At 40.6% G+C, this 16,483-nt stretch overlaps 1 protein-coding gene and 2 non-coding genes across 6 annotated transcripts in view; 1 reads left to right on the top strand and 2 right to left on the bottom strand.

Annotated features, from left to right (window-relative positions):
- Window positions 1–1,697: 1,697 nt before the first annotated feature.
- trnas-gcu lies at window positions 1,698–1,779 on the bottom strand. Its single transcript has one exon. It is a non-coding gene; the product is annotated as a tRNA-Ser (tRNA).
- A 316-nt stretch (window positions 1,780–2,095) lies between these two features.
- On the bottom strand, window positions 2,096–2,168 carry trnaa-ugc. Its single transcript has one exon. It is a non-coding gene; the product is annotated as a tRNA-Ala (tRNA).
- A 4,806-nt stretch (window positions 2,169–6,974) lies between these two features.
- Window positions 6,975–16,483, top strand: part of nbr1b (NBR1 autophagy cargo receptor b) — a 43,204-nt gene continuing 33,695 nt past the window's right edge. For 3 of the 4 annotated variants that reach the window (XM_034592355.1, XM_034592353.1, XM_034592354.1), the window contains exons 1-2: window positions 6,975–7,247; window positions 15,826–15,888. In XM_034592355.1, the coding sequence (XP_034448246.1) occupies window positions 7,146–7,247; window positions 15,826–15,888 (165 nt within the window). In that variant the 5' untranslated portion in view covers window positions 6,975–7,145. The remainder of the gene's footprint in view (window positions 7,248–15,825; window positions 15,889–16,483) is intronic. The other variant, XM_034592352.1, reaches the window with a different exon arrangement.

Raw genomic sequence — 16,483 nt, 5'->3', positions numbered from 1 at the left:
TCTTCTGCAGAGACCGGTAGAGAAGGGGCGGGACTATTGATGATGCTCTCGTCACATGACCGTAACCTGACACGGGCGACCCAAGCCTCAGGTCCGACCCGCAGTCCGAACAGCGGTTAGGACTGCGGGTCGGACTTTCGTTTGATGTGTTAGGACTTCAGTTCGGACTTGGTCGATAAATTGTTAGGACTTGTTAGGACTTGTTAGGAATTGTTTCGGACTTAAGGTAGCGGCCTGTCGCTGGAGGGTACGGCCACCTCGTCCTATTCTGAGTGAAATTTATCTCCTGAAACTCAAACTGTTCCTGTTCTTAAGAGAGTTGTTACAATGGTGACAAGTGGCTGTGGACACAAGAAGAAGAAAAAAAACTATTGCTGAAAAAACAGGATTCTAACCCAAATGCGTGCAGACCACAGTGGGTTATCATTTCTTTACTGGGGAACAATTTAGGGGATTACAGGACTCTAACTAATGTTTTCTGGTATTGTACCTGCGTACATAGGTAACTGGACTTCCTTATGTTTCTTGAAGATGTGGTCGTCCAAGAGGCTGCTTTAGTTCTAAAAGACTTGTGGGAGGTTTCAGGTATTTAATCTCTCTAGGATCTTCACCTATACTCAGAGTTGTTGTGTTAAACATGCAGGTCGTTTAACCCCCCACCAACTGGTGGGGTGTTGGAGCTCCTTGAGTCAAGGTGTGTATAGCACCTTGCTATGGTGTGAGTCATTAGGGTTACACGCAATGTCAAGATATGCAAAGGGCCAGAGAGTTGAAATACCTGTAGCCTCCCACTACTAAGTTAGAACTTAAAGAGGATCTGGAAAGAGAAGTGACGGGTTTTCAAGAAACCAAAGCAAGCCTATGCACACCTGTGTACAGAGGTTTGATACTGAGAAGTTTCATCTTGAGGTAGAAGACAATGGATGTCACTCACAAGGAGCAATTAAGGGTTCTATAGTGGAGAATGTGGGCATCGATCCCACTACCTGTCACATGCAAAGCGAGCGCTCTACCATTTGAGCTATTCCCCCTGTGTAAAAGTGGCTTCTGTGGCAATACATCACAACCTGTTCAGCATGGATGTGTTCTGTCCTAAAATGGATCACATTGCCGAGACAAATGAATGAAGTCTCTCATCACAGGCCCTCAGGGGAGACTGGCCAACAAAGTGATTTACAGAGGTAGAGCGCTTGCTTAGCATGCGAGAGGTAGTGGGATTGATACCCACATTCTCCAGAACATTCTTAGTATCTTGATTTTACTCTGGTAGAGAAAGTTTTGAAATTCAGTTTGACAAAGTCCCCTTCTAAAATAAGATGGATTCCTTGTTTTTATACCATGGACTGATATAATTCAGAAAAATGGTGTTCCATCCTTCCAGCATGGTTCAGAGAATTATTGAGCTACCGCCAGGTAGGAAGGACATTTTTCCTGACAACACATGGTGGCCTATAACCTTACTTAGACACTCACTAAATGCTCATATTTTCTCCAATAATCTGTTTCTTATCAGTCATTTCAAGCTGGTAAGACATTCAGAACAGGTTACTATGTTAATCCACCTGGTTGATCGTCCTGGTAAGCGTTTTTGTCAGTACACGTGACAAGAATACTGCATTTGAGATAATGATCTTAAGCAGCAGAGTAAGCTGATTCAGTCAATTGGAGTAGAAATTGGTATATTGTAAACTTCACTACGACGAGGATGGGATTCAAACCCACGCGTGCAGAGCACAATGGATTAGCAGTCCATGGCCTTAACCACTCGGCCACCTCGTCCTATTCTGAGTAAAATTCGTCTCCTGAAACTCAAACTGTTCCTGTTCTTAAGAGAGTTGTTACAATGGTGACAAGTGGCTGTGGACACAAGAAGAAGAAAAAAAACTATTGCTGAAAAAACAGGATTCTAACCCAATGCGTGCAGACGACAGTGGTTTATCATTTCTTTACTGGGGAACAATTTGGGGGATTACAGGACTCTAACTAATGTTTTCTGGTATTGTACCTGCGTACATAGGCATAGATAACGAGAAGTTTCATCTTGAGGTAGAAGACAATGGATGTCACTCACAAGGAGCAATTAAGGGTTCAATAGTGGAGAATGTGGGCATCGATCCCACTACCTCTCACATGCAAAGCGAGCGCTCTACCATTTGAGCTAATCCCCCTGTGTAAAGGTGGCTTCTGTGGCAAATCATCGCAACCTGTTCAGCATGGATGTGTTCTGTCCTAAAATGGATCACATTGCCGAGACAAATGAATGAAGTCTCTCATCACAGGCCCTCAGCGGAGAGTGGCCAACAAAGTAATTTACAGAGATCTCTGTAAATGGGGAATTAGCTCAAATGGTAGAGCGCTTGCTTAGCATGCGAGAGGTAGTGGGATCGATGCCCAAATTCTCCAGAACATACTTAGTATCTTGATTTTAGTCTGGTAGAGAAAGTTTTGAAGTTCAGTTTGACAAAGTCCCCTTCTAAAATAAGATTGATCCCTGAGCCACCGCCAGGTAGGAAGGACATTTTCCCTGACAACACATGGTGGCCTATAACACTCACTAAATGCTCATATTTTCTCCAATAATATGTTTCTTATCAGTCATTCAGAAGAGGTCACTATGTTAAGCCACCTGGTTGATAGTCCTGGTAAGCGTTTTTGTCAGTACACGTGACAAGAATACTGCATTTGAGATAATGATCTTAAGCAGCAGAGTAAGCTGATTCAGTCAATTGGAGTACAAATTGGTATATTGTAAACTTCACTACGACAAGGATGGGATTCGAACCCACGCGTGCAGAGCACAATGGATTAGCACTCGGCCACCTTGTCCTATTCTGAGTGAACTTTATCTCCTGAAACTCAAACTGTTCCTGTTCTTAAGAGAGTTGTTACAATGGTGACAAGTGGCTGTGGACACAAGAAGAAGAAAAAAAACTATTGCTGAAAAAACAGGATTCTAACCCATGCGTGCAGACCACAGTGGGTTATCATTTCTTTACTGGGGAACAATTTAGGGGATTACAGGACTCTAACTAATGTTTTCTGGTATTGTACCTTCGTACATAGGCAACTGGACTTCCTTATGTTTCTTGAAGATGTGGTCGTCCAAGAGGCTTCTTTAGTTCTAAAAGACTTGTGGGAGGTTTCAGGTATTTAATCTCTCTCGGATCTTTAGTTTAGTTCAGGAGTTTGTTTTTGTAAAATGAGTAATTATTCTTGTAGGTTTTATTTTCATCCTTCAGATTTATAACTCTTAATTTTTCATTCAAGCATGACTTAAAACATACTTAAAGGGAAATTAGGAATGTTAAGAATGTAATCTAACAATACAATGAAACATTTTCAGGAAAAAAAAGAGAGAAACATGGGTTTTTATAAATGTATATGAATATAGACATATATATTTGGTGTAGATTAGAAAATGGTTATTTAAAGGGAAAACTCCCTCATCACCCCTATGCTGATGGAAGGATGGGTGAAGTGTTTGAGTCCACAAAACACTTCTTGGGTCTCATTTATAACCGGTGCATACGCACAAAACAGGGCCTGAAACGTACGTACACCACTTCTCACGCAAACGTTGGGATTTATAAAAACAAACTTGACGGGAAAATTTGCGCATTTCCACACAAACTCTGACCCATGCGTACGAATGTTTTGGAGACGGGAAAGTGGAGATGCAGAAGTGAGGTGGTGAACTGAAGCCAGATTATTGACCCACTTCATCATTTACATTAAAACCAACAGCTTTAGTTGTGCTCGCGCGACATATCTGTTCCACACAAACCTTTTAATGAAAAATATATAAAACAGATTCCATTAGAGAGCGGAGTTACAGAGCCAAGTCATTAACATTTGTTAGTAATATCTTCTAACACTGTGCATGTATCATCAAATCACTGCAGTGAACGTGACTGTGCCATCAGGCGCACAGAGCGCACAGAGCACTGGAGATCACTTGCAAGAAATGAAGAAAAACTATTCACTTTCCAAATAATACCCCAGAGTGGAGGTTAGGATCCACTGATGTGAGGTAATCGGTCCGATTGCTCTAAATAAATAAATACTGCCGTGACACTGGTGCATGATTCTGCGTGATGGATGCACGCGAATGGAAGCATGAGGAGGAAGCGAGGGTTCAGCGATGTCTGATCAGCTAATATAGATTCTATTGATCTGTGATCTTTTTGCTGAGCTGAGTCCAGTATCACACAGATTGACCGGCGGAAGCAAACCATCCCAGTACAAACACGAGCATATAATAATAATTCTGTTAAATTCTATAGATTGAGGACATCACAGCTGTCTCTGAATTTAATAATCCTGCAGTTTTGGATGATTAAAATACGAACATGAGATACAAAAAGTTCCCTCAAATTCTGAGTGTGTTTTTTTGCCTCCACCTTTGAATTGGATCTTTTTTTAACTTCAGGCTCCGTTCTTTCTATCGTCCTCACTCTCACTCAGTGTATTATCCACAGCAGCAGCAGAGTATCAGTGTATTTTCTTTATTATTGACATCACTGCTGTCCCATAAAATCGCTTTTCACCTCCACCTCACTAACAAACACCTCGATGTCAGTGTCAGAAAGTTTCGCTTCCTCTTCTCATCGCTTGATGCCGTGACTCTGTCATGACTCGCCGTGGGTGTGGGCCTCCACTCTTCCCTGAATGTGTACACAAACTGCACCAGGGTCAGCAGAGGGGCTGATGGCGCCACCCACAGGATAATGTGCTTAAGTGCAACGCTTGTGTTGCTGCAGTTTTGACTGTCCTTTCTGGCCCCGTCGACTGTTGGGACCTAGTATTTGTGAACAATAGTTGGGCCTACATGTGTAGCAAAAGCCAGCAACCACATGTCTTCTTTGTTTTGGACACAAAGGGGAGCCTCCAGAACTCAGTCTCCCAGGGTGCTTCAACTTCACACCTAGGTGTAAAAAATGCCCCTGGACACAACTTTCAACAACTATTGGTCACTATGTGCCCCATTACCCATTAGATCAGCAGGCAAATAAAAGCCCAGTTCCCCCTCTTTCCTTTGTCTTTTCTACTCAGTTTCCTGGCTGGAGGAGAGTCAGGTATCACTTTCTTATCCCCTCTCCCAGAGGAGTAGGTACCTCTCCTGCTCACCCTGCCAGGGAGACTTTCCATAACCAGGCTCTTCTAACCTCCAAGCAGGAGGAGCACACACACACACACGCACGCACGCACGCACGCACGCACGCACACACACACACACACACACACACACACACAGGCATACTCATATACATATCTGTATTATAGTAAGTACACCTTTAATTCGTTTATGTGTTCATACATTTAATATTTTCATAATAAATGTTTTTCTTTAACACACGTCCTCATTAATGTTGCATAAGTGTGAATTTTGCCAACCTCTACTCTGTCAAGAACTCCATATCCTTCAACTTTACTAGCTATTGATGTGATAATTTTGGTTAAAGTTATTAATTTAATTATTGATCAAAGTTCCAAATTTTTAGTTAGTACTTTCATGGGACTTAGTCAATAAATTGGCTATCTTTTCCCTTCCTTTGAAGGATGGTGCCCTGAGGTAGCTTCAATGTAAATTAAAGTTATTATTTAATATTCATATTTTTAATATTAATATCAAATATTTTTCTGACAGCCAAATTTATTGAATGCCCAAAGGCACACCATTTAATGGTGCCACACTTAAGGTATAATAATCACAACACTACAGTGCAATTCTCTTCTATCTATCGTCATTCTGTGTAAGTGCCTCTGTGCCTCTAACCCTAACCTCAAGCCTGTCTGACAGCTTTGAGAGGAACAGACTGTGAGCAATGCCCTTAATGTAAACATCATATGCCAGCAACAGTAGAGAGCTCAGTCGTTTCAGATTAAACGTCCTGAAAACACAGAGGAAAACCAGAGTCATCATGCCATATAGGATCCTGAAAGGGAATACATTACTTGATATATAATAGTTGATATATAAGAGGACTCCTGACAGTGTTGGTGTTGAAAAATGATCCACACACTTTAGTCAGACTGAGCTCATCAGGTGGGATCATCATTTGGCTTCTGGTCCAATCAAGAATGCACTATTCCTACTGCTCACCTTTAAAGCCCTTCATAACCTGGCTCCCCCATACCTGTTGAACTTTCTCCATCCATACACTCCTTCCCGTGCTCTACACTCTTCCTTGGCTGCTCCTCTCTCTGTCCCCACATTAAAACTCAGCACTATATGGGTGCAACAGCCATCAGATGCTCTGTGCCACGACTCTGGAACTCTCTGCCACGTCACATCTGCCAATTGGCCTCGATTTAACTGTTCAAATCACATCTGCTTAGATCAGTCTACCCTTACATCTTACCCATCCCTCACCAATCAGACTTTAACCTTTGGTTTTACTTTTAATCACTCTTGTGTTCACATATGATGCACTGTTAGGTGTCTATGCCTGATTTAACCTTGGTTTTACTTTAATTATTCATGTATTTTGATTTATCATATCTTGTAAGGTATCCTTGAGTGTTTTCGAAATGTGCAGTGTAATAAAAACAATTATTATTATTATCAGACTTAAACTGCTTTTCTCATCAGTTGTTTATGATTTTCAGTGACATTGAACCTGATCCAATATTTTAATGACAGTGACATGTGAAATACGCAAGGATACAAGACTGTTCAATGTCAGATGATGGATGCAGATGGCTTTAAGCCAAAAGCTACAATTGCATTATATGTATGAATTTTATTCATATTTATTAGAACCTTTTTGGGGTGTTGCTTGGTAAGAATCGAGATTTAATAATAGTAATGATTTGTATTATTATTATCATTATTTTAACTACTATTAGTATTATAATTGTTGATGCTCCGCCGTCCTCGGGTGGTCCTTCTCTTCCGCATCACTCACTGACCCTTTTTGCGCAGTGACGTAGTAGCGGAAGTGGCGTTCGCTGTTCCGGACACGTGGTGCACGGTGGGCGTGCCCAGGGCGCTGATGTAAACACAAAATACGCCTCATCCCCCCGGTCGGATAAATCACAGTGGACTGGATCGGCGAGATTAACCCAAATAGCCGTCGTTGGTCCGCGACAACGCTCCTTGTCTGTCGCGTGTAATATGCGTTAAATCGCAGACAGGCGACGCCATGGACTTCTACATCAACCTGAAGGTGAATTTCAGGGGAAATTCCAAGAATTTCCTCCTGTCGGGATCTGAGACCAAGAGCTGGGAGTCGATGGAGGCCATGGTAAGAGTCAGAGTCTGCCCGCTCACATACACTCTTTCCACGGTCGCTGCTCACTGTGGTTGTGCCTCAGCGGTGGCTGCTTCATAGCTGCTGTCACTGATGCACACAGATGCCGCTGAATCAGCCCTAGCGTTACCCAGCATGCAGCTCGTGCCCAGTGAGCTGCAAACATGGAAGCTGTGAAAATCCTCCCAGCACAGCGGAGACACCAGAGTCACAGAGGACAGGGAGGATACAGGTCCTTCCGGTGTTATTATAGCGACCTGTCGTCATGGACACACTGTGGTCAGTCTGAATCACACATCCACCATCTGAGGTGTGTGCTTGGCCTGTGAGCCTATCAGTCAACATAAAGCTGTTAATTACATAGCAGCAGCTACAGTCAGGAATATTTGGTTTTGACATGAATGAATAGGTGTAGGCCTAATACCACAATACATCCCTGCCATCCCTGTTTCATTTTTGGCAACTGGTATGAAATTGAACTAAGAACTTTACAACAAAGCGTAAACCGATAATATCACAATCCATCTTGTTATTCATGTATATGGATATTGTAACCTGAATTAAGTTTTAGTCTTAGAGGAATGAGCAGGTTTCTCGCCATAATACCTGTTCAAAGTCAGGGCCAATATACACGAGTGTTTCTGTTCAGCCTGACCGCATTTATTTCACCCACAACTGCAAACGAGCATCGACTGCCACTTTGGACAATGATGCAAAAATGTTTTAACACCCATCATAATAATAGTTAACAGATCTACTGTATAAATGGACATTTTGTGCCCTTTCTTCACAGTAGAGCTGTGTGCAGTCAGTGTTGTTTGCCCCGCTGTCACTCTCTCTCCCTCCCCAACTCTCACAAACACATTGGGCCTCATGCAAGAACTGCTTGTACTAACAGATTTGTGCTTAAGTTATGTATACAAGGGATTTTGGAGAATATGACAGATTCATACATTTTCTTCATTTTGATGTATGAACAGAACTGTGGTCCAGTGGTCCAAACCTGTCGTAGGGGTCACAGCAAATTAGGCGACTGTTATTCAAAGTTTTTCACTACTTAATTGTACATTTCATTAGTTTGAAACAATACATAATAAATAATAGTGAATTAAAATATTAATTCATCATTATTATCATCATTATCATTATCATTAACTTAAATTCTGAAGTCTGATTTATAACATTATCCTAAATATATTCATGTGCCTGCCAAATACTGCAATGTCCAGAGGAGCGCACAACTCCTTTGTGCTGCAAAATAATGCAGTAGGTATATGTCTTGCACAAGGTGCGCTTTGAGATGGCTTGCCTTTTAGTAAGTAACTTGACAATCGTTGATTATCACCATGTAAGCTATTTTCAAATCGTTTACCTACAATTTCTCCAGGTGAATTATGTTATGCTTAAAACTCCCTGGCTCATGAGTCAACCTGCAAACAAGATAGGAGACTAGTGTCATATATGCACTGCTATTATTTTAACATGCTGCACATTGTTTAGTAATGCAATGAACGAAGCTGATCCAGCACCAGCACAATACATACCAGTGTAACATAATTTTTTCAGCCATATCAGTGACAGAGGTAGAGTCTCTGACCTCCTCCTGTTGCAGTCATCAATCACTTTGCTGTGTAGAGATTTTTTCAAGCTATTTTAATTTCTGTTTTATTTCAGTGACAGTGTGACCCACAGGCGACACAGCAATAACAGCACTGCTTTAGTATGTCTCTTAATTTTCAGTTCTGACATTGCTAAAATGTCTAGACTTTCCTGTCTGAATATATGAAATCAGGACTCTAATCTCCAAACTCACAAACTGAGTTCTTCTACTTCGTTTTACTCTTTTTATCACATTTTTATGAACACTTCTGACATGGGGCAGGAAGTATAGCATTAAGTGGTACTATGGCTTGCTCAAATATGCACAGGTGGCATTTGTCATGTTTACGCACGTCATATACAAACACTTCTTAAGATAGAAGGGTTTGTTGAATCTGAGGTTCATGTTCTTACCAATAAATATAGGAGAAATTTAGGGTAAGGCAGGCAAAACTTAAATACATATACATTAGAGGAGCGGAAATTTATCGATTCTTAGATGCATTGAATGCAGACATGCAAGACTCTGCATCGATCAGAGCATAATCGATTCAGGTTTTCCGCTATGTTCATTGTTTTAGCGATGTCCTGCTGCTGAATAATTATAACACCGCTGCTTCAGGACAGACACTCATTAAAGGTCCGGTCGTCCTGTGTCAGAGTCTCTGTCGGAGTCTCTGTCGTAGTCTGCTTTCTCCTCACTCCTCCTCTGACCTCCGCTCACTTTACACTTTAACCATAAACATCATCACTGATCACAAGTTATTAGGACACAAACAGGACTGACGTTTACTTTGTCTTTGTTTTATTCTGTAGAGGTTATGAGACACATGTTTTAACTTTTGACACAACACGAGACGTAACGTGACGCACACAGTCAGTATATCAGGGTTAAAGTGACCGGAACAATCCGGAGTCATGATCCGACATCATCGATTAATAACTAAATACTGTACATGTGGTTATCAGTTCATGTGTGAAGAGCAACAGAGACTAGTCTGGTAACGGTCTGTTTACTGTGAGACCTGCAGTGGAGGATACCCACTCGTAGTGATGTGCCAGGAATGCAGAGATAGAGCCTTGCTATACTGGCCAGCCTTGGCAACTGTATCTTATTTAAAAAATATATTTTGGACGGATCGTATTAACAGGTCAAAATACTAATTGTCAGTTAAAAGCATTATATATATTTGCATCCATCCATCATGCAACATTAGGCATGAGTGTCACCGCAGTATTTATATATTTAGAGCAATCGGACCGATTACTTCACACATCAGTGGGAGAGTGAATACTTTTTCTTTATTTTTAGTGAGTGATCTCCAGTGCACTCTGTGCACCTGATGGCACGCTCACATTCACTGCAGAGATTTAACACACACTTGTCCTTGATGATACACACACAGTGTTAGAAGATATTATTAAAAACTATCAATGACTCAGCTCTGCAACTCTGCTGTTTAATGGTATCTGAACATAATTTGCTGTAAGTTGTTATATATCTTTTTAAAGCTTCTTATGGAACAGTTATGTCAAGCAAGCACAAATAACGCTGTTGGTTTTAATGGTAATGATGAAGTGCATCAATAATCTGGCTTCAAATCACCACCTCACGTCTGCATCGTCATTTTCCCATCTCCAAAATGTTCGTACGTATGGGTCAGAGTTAGCGCACAAGTGTGCACTTTCTCCCGTCAACTTTGTTTTTATAAATCCCAAAGTTTGTGTGAGAAGTGGCATCTTTCAGGCCCCATTTTGTTTGCGTAGGCAACGGTAATAAATGAGGCCCCAGGTCTTTCCTCTCCACTGAAAACCTAGAAAAGGTCCTCCATGTCTTTATTTCTTCCAGGCTTGACTACCGCAATGCACTTTATTCAGGCATAATTAAGAGAAACATTCAAAGACTGCAATTAATACAGAATGCTGCTCTCAGGCTTTTAACACGTACTAAGATAAGTGACCACAACAGAATATGTGAGTTTTAGGATTGATTTTACTGCTTGTTTTTAAAGCTTTGAATGGTCAGGCTCCAGCATATTTATGTGATTTATTTTATTGTGACCTGTGTATAACATTTTAAATAATGAAATGAACAGTTAATGTCTTTACTTCAATAATGTGACATTATTTGCGAGTATGTGGACAGGTTTTAGTTAGCCTACAAGAAGAATTCAAATGAAATCCAACAGATATAATGTGTTGCATGGCTTAGCAACAACAGTCTGATACATGAGATGGAGCCAGACTGTTCAACTCCAAACACACCTCCCTCTTTTGTGTTGTTAGGTCACGAGGAGAAGGATCAGAGTTAAGGGAATAAAACTGACCTCAACCACCTTCTTCTTTAAGTGTATACAAAGTTTTTGCCAGATTAATTCCAAACATACTCCTCCCTCTCTCGTCACTCGCTGTTGTCATCTCATGCCTAGACTACTGCAACTCCCTCCTGGCTGGTCTGCCTGTTAATGCCATCCGACCTCTGCAGTTCATCCAGAATGCAGCAGCTCGACTGGTCTTTAACCTACCTAAATTCACTCACACTACTCCGCTCCTCCGCTCCCTTCACTGGTTACCGGTGGCTGCCCGCATCCGTTTCAAAACATTAGTACTTGCATACCGTGCTGCGAACGGATCGGGTCCAGTCTACATCCAGGACATGGTCAAACGTTACACCCCAGCCCGTTCACTCCGCTCTGCTTCGGCCAATCGGCTTGTTGCTCCCTCACTGCGAGCTAAACACTCATTAAAATCGCGACTGTTTGCTGTCCTGGCTCCTAACTGGTGGAATGAGCTCCCCATTGACATCCGGACATCAGAAAGTTTACATATCTTCCGCCGCAAACTAAAAACACACCTCTTCCGACCATACCTTGAATAACATTTTTAAACTAACAATTTAGTAGCACTTAAATGGCACTTACTTATAGCACTTTGTAGTTTTGCTTTTTTGAAGAAATTGTACTTTCTCTATTCTTGTTGTTCTGGGTTTGTACCCTCATGGTTGAATGCACTTATTGTAAGTCGCTTTGGATACAAGCGTCAGCTAAATGAAATGTAATGTAATGTAAAATAGCAGGAAAACAAGTCATTGAGTTATTTCTCACAGTAAAATGTTTACACAGTATTTTCTTAGACAACAGCTTCTTGGTTCACATGATCACACTGTGTGTACAGTAAGAAAAGTGCCTGGTGATGAGGGATGAAGCCAGACAAAGTGTGTACGTGGACAACAGAACCAAACTGTCTGTCTCTGTGGCCGACATTCAAAATCATGTGGTCCCTGAGTTACCATAGATACAGGTCACTTTTTATGCAGCTGGACTGGTTAGAGCTGTAACAGAACCACTTAGGGGGCATAGGTCACAAAACAATTAAATGTGGAGATCAGAGGGATCGATGAACTGAATGAAACGTTTAATATCTATTTGTTGTCAAGGTTTGATGTAGCACTGTCACAGCTAGAAAGAGAGACTGTCATGCTTTTCTTTGTACATTCATTATGTCCACAATTATTGGAAGTCCCACATCACAATTTTACTACATGCAGTTTCAGCTTATCTCCTTCTAAACAGAAATCTATATTCTATGCCACAAGCACACCCATGTTCTGCCTGTCTCAGGCTATGTTCTCAGATGTCTTTGCTTAGCGTGTTGTTCCCACATGAAGTTACTTTGGATGAAAACTTATACTGGCTGCCTTTGTGTTTTGGAATCAATTTTAAACTATCACTCTTTTTATTGCTCAGCACAGCATGGTTTGGCACCAAGTTGCATTGCACAATCAGTCCTCACCAGCCTGTAGCTTGAGATTTTCAGATGAGGTCCTGTTAGCTATTCCTGAGTCTAGGCTGAAGACCAAGGGCAGGGCCTCTGCTGTCAGAGTCCCGACCCTCTGGAATAGTTTATGTGAGGAACTCACCCTAGAAACTGTAATGTCTGCTTTTAAGTCAGATCGCAAAACTTGCAACAGAATGGTTTTTACATAATTTTTACCCTGTGCGCTGGCGTAGGTAAAGTTAAACAAAAATATGGTTAAAAAACACAATTTCTTAGATTTCTTTGCAAATAATAGAGACAATCAAAATCTTATATTGATCAGAAAATGATTCCCCATTATATGTGACATATGATAATGCATTATTACAAAATCAAAGTGAGCAATGCTGAGTTTGAATTTCACTTTCTTTCATTATTACTTTGAGCTGCTTTTTGTCCTTTTAATTGATGTCTTAAATATTAATACTTTTTTTGCCTTTGTGAAGCACTATAGACTGATTTGATTGGTGCTATTTTTAATATTATTACATGCTTAACATGCAAAACTAAGCATATTGTTGACCAATGCATGCTCTTTCCCACATTTTTCCAACATATTTTCCACCATATGACCCCTATTGGGTATTCTACTAAACAATTGTTATCACTCCAGAGCAGTGGCCAAATGTAGTTCCAGGAACTCATCAGCAGGACCTGTGACCAGTGGCTACGGTTATGTGTGGTCAGGTTCCTGCAGTGGGAAAAGGCTAATGGTGAAGCAATGAGCTTAAATCAGCATGGAATTACTGAGAACCGTTATCTACCCTAATTCCACAAACGTCTTTCTGTCTCTCTGTCTCTCTGTCTCTCTGTCTGTCTGTATTACATGCTGTAAAACAACATCAAAGCAGAAAATGGCTCTCAACAAGAGAATACAATGAAGTGATAGTGGTTTTGGTTGGTTAGGAAGGACCCAGGATAATGCTTATCTCGTGAACAATTCATCTAATCGATTTCACACTTTCTATTATAAATTGCTTGAAGAAGTGGTGGAGGGGGCAGGTCAGTGTGCCGTCAGTCTGTCGACCGAGCTAAACATGTCTTCTACGCCCTTGAATAAACTACAGCAGCCGTTGACATCTGGAAGCATGTGGCCAATAACATCTGTCCTGCTGGGTCATTTACATAATTTGATTATTTTTATTTTCCCGATTCGGACTGACACCGACATTCAAGGGACTTTCTGGTGCTGATCTACAGAATCTCTTACTATTAAGAATTTTTCAAGGTAAAAGCACAACATTCGTTTTTTGTTGTAATGCTTTATATTGAGTTGAATTACTGAGCTTGGGTCTTAAGATTGTGTTGATTGCTTAACAGACCTGAAATACCTGACATTCAAATGTATGGAAAAACGAACAGTAAGAAAGCACAATCAGTTTCATTTTGTGAAAAGCATTGACTGAAAAATCCTCACTGCAGATGAACCAGGTAGAATGAACATAAAGTTGTCTAATTTCACTCTGCACCACAGACTTTATGATGAAGCTCTGCACGCAACAGCCAGAACACAATCAATAAAAAAGTGACAGTATATTGTAGGGCTGGGGCAACGCGTCAATGTAATCGACGTCATCGATTATGTAAATACGTCGACTCGCGAACGTGCCTCGTAAGGAAGGTGGCTGCGCACAGTCAAGGTATGGACTCACCTGAAGCTGAAGCGAAAAAAAACGCCCAAGATCATCTAGCATAGGTCGGACGCCGGTCTGGACCTGACCCAGAAGCCGTTCTATATGGACCTGTTATTAGATTATGACAGAGCGTTTCTATTTACACGGTAGAGTTTACTTCACTGAACCAGAGAAAGTGGGAACAAAGAGGAAAGTTAAAGGTGTTTAGTTGTTAATGTCTGTTGAGATTGTTTATAAGTAAAATGTAGTTATACATTAGAAAAAGAAGAAATGGGGAAAGTCAAACTACATCTTTTCTAAAATTAAGCACTTTATCTTAAGATGCCTTTTTCAAAAGCCCTTTTTTTAATGCTAACCTTATTTTACTTGAAATGAGAAAAGAACATTTATTTAATTAATAACACTCTTGAAATACTAGTTAATTATACTTTATTTTATTTTACAGTCAGTTTTTGACTTCATACAGACATTGATACAACTGGTAGGCTACTTCAAGATTAATATTTTGATAGACTGCTAAACTTGAATTTACACAGTGTTTATATTCCTCCAGAAGGTTACTTGAATTTTACTTTGGTTTTCATTTATTTTGTTGTTGGACAGCTTAATGTAGATTGATATATTCCTTTTACTTTAATGGAACAAACTCTTCCATTATTTTTGGAAAGATATGGGACTGTAAAAGCCAGATTAGCAGTTCAGACTGGGCTATTTGTTGTTGTGGAAAAATATGCCTTGCAGTGCATAGTTTGTTTTTGTCAGATTTGTTTGTATTAAGGAGAAGATTATTAAATAAATTTAAATGACACATGTTTTTATTTTTTTATTTTTTATAAATTCATTATTATATTCATCGATTAATAAAAATAATTGTTAGATGTAGCCCTAGTATATTGTAGAACTGTTTGAGTAGGACACTGAGTGCAATAATGAAAATAATAATTCTGAAGTAGGTTCTGGAGCATTAACACAGGACAAGCATCAGCACTCTGCTAGTTTAATAATTGACATTGTAAATGCCATTTGCCCTGGGATTTATGGTCCATCTCTCTGAGCCACAGCTGCCTGGAAGAGTTCATTTGTCTGAGTGCTGCTGAGTCACAGACGTCACACTTCACTTTGAGTTGTTGTTTTTTTTCATTTAAAGACGTGAGTGGGTTTGCTGCACAAGGATTAGCAGCATCTGTTTTTCATTTGTCATGATTTGGTGGATTATACACACTATAAGAGTCAGTAGCTGTCAGTCGCTCATGTTAAAGTCACACAGGGAGCCACAGTGGGAAGTGTGTTACCTGGATACAGTGTCCAGCTTTCAGCACGAGTGTAAGGGGAAGCCACTGAACACTGCCTCATCTGGCAGAGCAGGGATGAACACAGGCTACACACAGAAGACACACACACCTCAGGAAAATGAATCATGTCCAATTTTATATGAAAATATGTGTTTGCCAGTCATCCATGAACAGCTGACCCATAGTCCGCTGTCCTCGTCTCATCTGTCCGTGTGTTTGCTTTGTGTGCAGGTGAAGCGTTCCTTTGGCCTGTGCAGCCTTCAGCTGACCTATTTTGACGAGGAGAACGAGGAGGTGAGAGGCTTTTAACAGTTTGCTTCCCTGTCATTTAGTTTTTACACCCCTAAACTGTGGAACACACTGCCCCTGGATATTGGCTCTCCTCGTGTTTTCAAAAGGATATCTTTATTTAACCTATGTAACCTGTCTCCTTTCTTAATGTTAAATTGTAGTAATTTTAGTTTTATTTTGTAACGATTTATCAATTGTTTTCAATTTTTTTTTACCTAAATTCATTATTTTATTGGTTTGGGTGTTAAGCTGCCGTGAGCAGCACTACAATGGAATGAGATTTTATCAGTGTTGATGTTGTGGCCACAAACAAACCAACATATAGGTACGGAGAGGCATAGAAAGAGATTTGAATTATTTTGACACAGTAGTGGCTCAGTGATGTGAGCTGCATGGGCGGTCTGTCATATGTGGCTCAACATGAATTTTGTGTTCACACAGTGGAAAGAATCTGAATATGGTCTGAGCGATTAGATTTCAGAATGCATTGAGGACACATTTCGTGAACATTCAGACCTAAACTTAAGCTGCTTTCAGACATGCACTGAACTACAGATTTTCTGCAGACTTTCTCCACCTGGCCCCCTAGTATAAAGTC

This window comes from Hippoglossus hippoglossus, chromosome 8 (assembly GCF_009819705.1).
Source record: "Hippoglossus hippoglossus isolate fHipHip1 chromosome 8, fHipHip1.pri, whole genome shotgun sequence".
In the NCBI taxonomy this organism is placed as follows: Eukaryota; Metazoa; Chordata; class Actinopteri; order Pleuronectiformes; family Pleuronectidae; genus Hippoglossus; species Hippoglossus hippoglossus.
Note: the sequence above shows the minus strand (reverse complement) of the source record. Positions and strands in the feature narration are given on the sequence as shown.